Here is a 6,214-nt window from a genome sequence, read left to right on the forward strand (position 1 = left end):
CGGCGCCCCCCCCCCCAAACTAGTAAGCCCATATTAATGCCATCCAGAGCCAGGGAGAAGTTGTAGCACCACGTTCCCAGTTCTGACATGGCACAGGAAACCAGCGTCAGCCATGCCCAGAGCCAGCAAACACGCAAGGCAACTGGGAACCAGTGTTAAGTGGCACTGGCTCACAAACTGGCTCCGGGTCAGAAACAGATCCGCCAAACTTCCACCATCTGCTTCCCTGAGTATTAATGCCATCCAGAGCCAGGGAGAAGTTGTAGCACCACGTTCCCAGTTCTGACATGGCACAGGAAACCAGCGTCAGCCATGCCCAGAGCCAGCAAACACGCAAGGCAACTGGGAACCAGTGTTAAGTGGCACTGGCTCACAAACTGGCTCCGGGTCAGAAACAGATCCGCCAAACTTCCACCATCTGCTTCCCTGAGCCCAGTGAATCTTGATCCAAGTTATTTAAACCTTGTTTCCTTGCAGATGGCTCCCGTCCCTCTCTGTCTCGGCAAAGTTTCCAGCAACCCAGGGTCAGAAAATATTCCAGATGTCAAAACCGCAGCGTAGCAAACACTTTCCATTCACAAATAAATCTCAACCAACAAGTTTCAGTCGAACTGCTCACAAAAATATCCAGTTAGCACTCACTACCCCAGCAGGTACACAGATTCTGGGATTGAATCGTACTCCACTGCCTAGCAGTTGTAGGAAGAAATACTACTCTCCAGATGTTTCAGCGGCTGGCTGAGACCAGACCAAGCAGATAAAGCAGTAGGCGCTCGCTGAGAGCTGGCCCCTCCACAACTACGCACACATGCTTCAGAGAAACACGTACTCTGAGGAGCCTGAACAGGTACTTCACCAAAATCTTCCTTCTGCAAACTGCTCCAGCAGCACTTAGGACTGGAACGTATCTAACCAAGTGCGTATACCTGCGACAGACGCTGTGGAACTACAACAACAATTCTCCGTTTCCAGTAAGTAAACGGTCTCAGGTTATCAATCCCAGTGCTCAACGCAGAGGGAGCTTTCCTGGGGGAAGGATCAGTTCTTCTTTTTCCCCTCCTTTAGGCCACGTCATCTCAGAGTTTGAGAAGTGTGTCACCTGCTGATTGACTCAGCAGTCCCCTCGCTGATGAGGACAGGGAGCAGCAGAAATGCCCAGAAGCAGGCAGCCACTAGGAACCGCGGAAATTCAGAGAGCTACTCCGCATCTATATCCCTCATTTCTGGACAAAGCTTCAAACCCGCCAAGGCAGCAGGCTTTTGTTATTCTTCCCAAAACACAGACGTTTAAAAAGCACAGGAAAAACTCAGCAACACAATAACAAGGCAAAAATTTTCAAAGAGAGCAAGACAGCAGAACGATCACAGTCCTCATTACTGCTGCACTCTTCTCATGCACTTACGTATGCATGCACGGAAATCCTGGTGACAGCCACCCGCTCTCTCAGCCATTAAACACGAAGCTTAACGCCAGGGCATGCAGTGTTGGCCGTTTCACGGCAATAAGTAAGCGGAAGTTTTTGTGTTTGCCTGTCTGATGATGATGTACATCCCGACTATTCGAGAAAGCGCGGACAGCGTCTCACCAGTGAGCCTGTCCACTCACAGTGGGGACAGTGGGACTCGATGTGAATACTGTCTTCTGTTTCTTTTGGTCTAAGTGAACTTAAAGTTCAGGACGCGTGCAGCTTTGATTTCTTAAAAGTCAAACAGTGAAACGACACCTAGTTTCAAACCAACCAGCACAGCTTCGAACAGTTTCACAAAACTGCTAGAAAACTGTTCTGTCAACTCGAGGAATTAGTTATCAATTCTGAACACAGCACTTCACGTCTTCAGGACGGTTGTATGACTTGTCATCTGCATGTGGAAGGCCTGGAAGGTGAGCAGCACAACCATGGGTGGAAATGGTTACCCAAGGAACACTTAGACATCAACACAGAAGGTGCACACAGACTCATTAGCCACAAAGCACAGACAAGCCAGCAGATGAAGCTAAAAATCACTCTCCTAGCATAAGCTGAGCGCAGCTTCAAGGTCTTACCCCTGCTAGGCATCAACAGGCGCTTCTTCATGTTGCCTGATAGAGCACAAGTGGAAAGAGAAAAACATGATGTAAGCAACCTGAACAGCAGCAGTTTAAAAAGTTCTTAATGTTAAAACACAAACAGTAAGATATCAAATGTTTGTAATTATATTTGGGATAAGCTACACTGAAGTTATAATTAAGGGTAAAAAATGAGAAGGATTGTCTGTATCTCCCTCCCTACTCAGAGTCACCATTACACCAACTGTTCCTTTCCCCCGTTAAGGAGAGCTACCCTCCAGGTTCTCACTCCCATTAAGACCTTTTGAACAGACTCTTTTAGCCTCATCAGAGAAAAAGGCTACACTTCCTCTTCCCTGACACTCTCAGGCAAGAGCAGTTCCTCATAACAGAATCCTGGACTCCATGCCAGGAACATCCTGCATCTATCTCCAACTTCAACCACTTTCCCCATGCCTTTTGTTCTTGAGGAGATGAAGCCCCAACTCCCCTGCACGGAGGTGCTTAGTGACAGGGCTGAAGGGAATGCTCTGGTTCTGCGTAAGGCAGGAGCAGGTTTCTGCCACACCTGACCTGGCACGTCTGCCTCCCTCAGCTAAGCAGCAGCCTGCCTTTCCCCACGGCAGCAGCCTCCAGAAGCTTTGCTGAAAGCCAGGTGATGCACACGTTACAAAACCACCTGGGAACTGCACTACTACCTATACGTTAAAAAGCTGTAAACCTCAAAGGAAAAAGGAAACATCACTGGAAAAAGCTGTTTCAGGTTTTTGTTATCCTACTCATTTAAACATCGAGGGGACATTTCTCCTTCACTATCCCATTTGCAAGGTTGGTTGAGCCAGGCAGAGTTCCACTAACACAGTAGCTCTATGTGCATGCCCCCCCAGGCAGGACACATCGTACGTCTCACCCAGGAGGAGAAATGGGACTAGCGACTTTTACAAAAGAAAAAAATGGACCTCCCTCACGAATCAGAGACTTGGAACTTGCAGCAAGAACTCTAGTTTTAAATAACCTCCTTGTATACCGGAAGGACAGAAGAAAAAAGCCTACATATTCAATACGTATTTTGCAGAAAAATATTTACCATCCATTCCATTGTGTTGTTCGTAACTTCTTTTTCCCAGGATAGTTGGGGACCCATTATTAATGACAGGCGTAAACTTAGCAGGAGTCAGATTGTTGAGAGAACTGGACAAGCTCTTTGCAGGGTCTGGTTTCGGAGGACACGGATGAGACTCTGTTGTAAAACAGCAAGGGGGGGTGTGTGTGGTTTATTACTGAAGATACTGGAATTATAAATCTGAAAACAACCTGCAAACTGCCAAGGTGAGCAAGTATACCTCCCTTTATACACAAACTATCTCAGTCTACAGTTTTGACTGGAGATTGCTATTTATACAAAGCATTTTAAGGATATTTAGGAATTCAGCTCTACTGAAGATCTTAAAACCAAGCTCATAATACTATCCTAAAATAAGACTTGACAACAAAAGCACTTTGTATCTATTTCCAAAACATTCTTCTCCCACAATTCGGAATCATTTTGGGGTACTCTATATTGAAGGCCATCTTTGGGCAGTCATCCAACACCCTAAACTTGAGGAAATGACAACTTTGCCAGTTTTGCAAGGTGTGTAACAAAACCAGTTTCTTAACTGGCCAAACAAGTGAGGGTGATTCGAAGCACCACCAGAATGAACACCCAGAGTCTGCACTCAAACTTCAGGCCAAGGCAGAGATCGAGCACATGCTGCTCTCAACTGAAAAGATTTTGAAAAAGTTACAAGGAACAGCAAATGGGAGCTTCAACAGAATTTTTTTCTTACAGCCCCAACCGCCGAGTAATGCACAACTTAAAGAACACCTCCAAAAATACATTCTCACCAGCCCATCAGGTCATCCCTCCATTCCTTTCGCTCCCCGCTCCCACCTCAGTAGTCAAACGGAGACCCTTACACACAGCGAATGAGATCTCAAAATCCGCTGCTACATCCCGTACAGCTATTAAAAGCAGGATTTTATCCAATAGCCAAACTTCTCCCCTTACTGGCTATACATATCCAAAGGTTTCTCAATCCGTGAATCTCATTAGTACAGTGCAGAAGCACAACACTCTACAGAGAAACAGTAAATATTTAATAAACCTGGAGTCTTACAATATTTCAGCCACAAAAATGTTCAAAGAAACATAAAATCAACTCCAGTGTTTCTTATCAGAGTAAAAAGGCCATCAATTTCCTAGTTAATCTGGAAGCCTTCAAAGAACCACTGTCCAAGCTAGCTTGCTGGGGTCAGACTCACATCAGATTGCTGCAACAACCTGAGACATGCCTCCAGGCTATCTGTAGCAGCTGGCAACACTAGGGGAAATCTTGCATTCATTTGTAGGCAGAGCTGACATGTCACGTAGCATCATTTTAGATGCTTCCAGTTCCTGAAACTTACATCAAGGTCCTGGATGGAACTACTCAGTACTCCCCCCACCAAAAGACCCTCAAGAAAAATGTAAAAAAAGCCAAACAAACAAAAACCCCACTCCCACAAAAAGCCCCCCCAAACCAATCCACAAGTGCTGTCCTAAACCCAAGAGGCTTCTTGGAGAACGCTACTGGAGGAACTGCCTCCAGACAGCCCAAAATATGGAACAGTGGACTGACCAATTGTTCCCAAAACATTACGTTCATGCCTCCACTAGCAGATGGAAACTCCTCCCCACATATATCGGAAGCCACAGCAAACACATCCCTCCCTTCGCTTGAGGAGATTTCGCCATGAGCCCAGAGTGACTGCTGAGTCACCAGGGCTGTCAAATTAAACGGATAAAAGGAAAATTAAAGGATAAGGAAAAAGGACACGTCCATGGGAAGGTTTTCATGTTCTGTTTTTTAATCCAGAACCACCATCTAACTCCAGAACCAAATGGAAAAAGAAATGGTTATCGGAATTAGCTAGTAGGGTTTTTGTCTGTTTGGGGTTTTTTGTGTTTGGTGGTGTTTGGGTGTTTTTAATACCTAAATACCGGAGTACTGCTTCTAAAGGCTTTCGAACCACTTGCTTTAATAGCAATGGGTTTTCTGATGCCTCAGGTAAACGTGCTGTGCCTGTAAAACAAAAAAATAATTAGAGGGTAAAAACATTTTGATATTATAGCAAAACTGAGTAACTCAAGGGTCCTGAAAGAGCTTTCCAATTAAAAGAAATCTTACAAGTCACAAGGGCATCTTGGCAACAGGACACAGATGCAGGAGGACGCTAAACTTAATAGCAATATTTTTTTCAATATTTTGAAAAAAACTCATGAATTTTCAAAGTTATTTTAGCCTACAATTGGAACACTCTGCAAATACAGCTACATTTTGTGAAACCACATGCAACAGAGCATCTCAAGGGGCTGCAACTCCAGCTTTATAGGAAAGGAATCTCAAAGGGCTCCTTTGCAAGTAGGTCCCAGCTGCATCGCCACTCACATTCTGCTTTGATTGCTGCACTGTTAATAGGCAGATAGGGATGTCTTGCAGCATGCCAAGGGCGCAAGATATCTCGACATAAACGTCTGGCAATTCTCGTCAATTTTGTGGTATGGAGATAGAAAGCTTGTCGTGTCTTCATAGCAAACTTGGGACTCCCACTGTTTCGGACTGGCACACCATGAGGACTCTGAAATGAAAGAAATATCAATATAGTTGCTCAGAAATAATTTTTAGACAGTATGGTTTTAAAGAACAGAAAGAATATCATATAAAATCACTTTCAACTACTGATTCACAGAAACAGTAATTAAAGATGAACATACTCTCAGCCCAGCAATCCCCCTTTCCCAAATCCCACCCATCAACATTTGGAATTTTCTTCCAGAACATCTCAAAGGATAAAACGAAGGTAAACATTTTCTCTTCTCAGGGAACTCTTTCTTTCTGTGCTGTCCCAAGCTTTAAGGCAGGGATCCAAAAGTTAGACTTGAAGAAGTTACCTGATGATATCACATGATTTAGTGCTTACAGAGCCAACAGAAAGACTCTCCGACTTTGGGTGCTCAAAGTGGCTCTGGATATACAGTGCAAACTGCTTACAACAGTCATTTGTAAGAGGGAAAATAAAAGTCAGGAAGCAGCTGTATGGCTAAAATATACATCACAAACTCACTTCCCAAGGCAAATTTACAAC

At 44.6% G+C, this 6,214-nt stretch overlaps 1 protein-coding gene across 1 annotated transcript in view; it reads right to left on the reverse strand.

The window, feature by feature from the left end:
• MTA1 (metastasis associated 1) overlaps positions 1 to 6,214 on the reverse strand; it is a 73,041-nt gene that overhangs the window by 18,429 nt on the left and 48,398 nt on the right. Inside the window, exons 14-17 of the mRNA XM_010139371.1 lie at positions 5,518 to 5,707; positions 5,062 to 5,151; positions 3,135 to 3,287; positions 2,045 to 2,080 (exon numbers count right to left, since the gene is read on the reverse strand). Of these exons, the coding sequence (XP_010137673.1) occupies positions 2,045 to 2,080; positions 3,135 to 3,287; positions 5,062 to 5,151; positions 5,518 to 5,707 (469 nt within the window). The remainder of the gene's footprint in view (positions 1 to 2,044; positions 2,081 to 3,134; positions 3,288 to 5,061; positions 5,152 to 5,517; positions 5,708 to 6,214) is intronic.

This window comes from Buceros rhinoceros, unplaced genomic scaffold (genome assembly GCF_000710305.1).
Source record: "Buceros rhinoceros silvestris isolate BGI_N320 unplaced genomic scaffold, ASM71030v1 scaffold17957, whole genome shotgun sequence".
NCBI lineage: Eukaryota > Metazoa > Chordata > Aves > Bucerotiformes > Bucerotidae > Buceros > Buceros rhinoceros.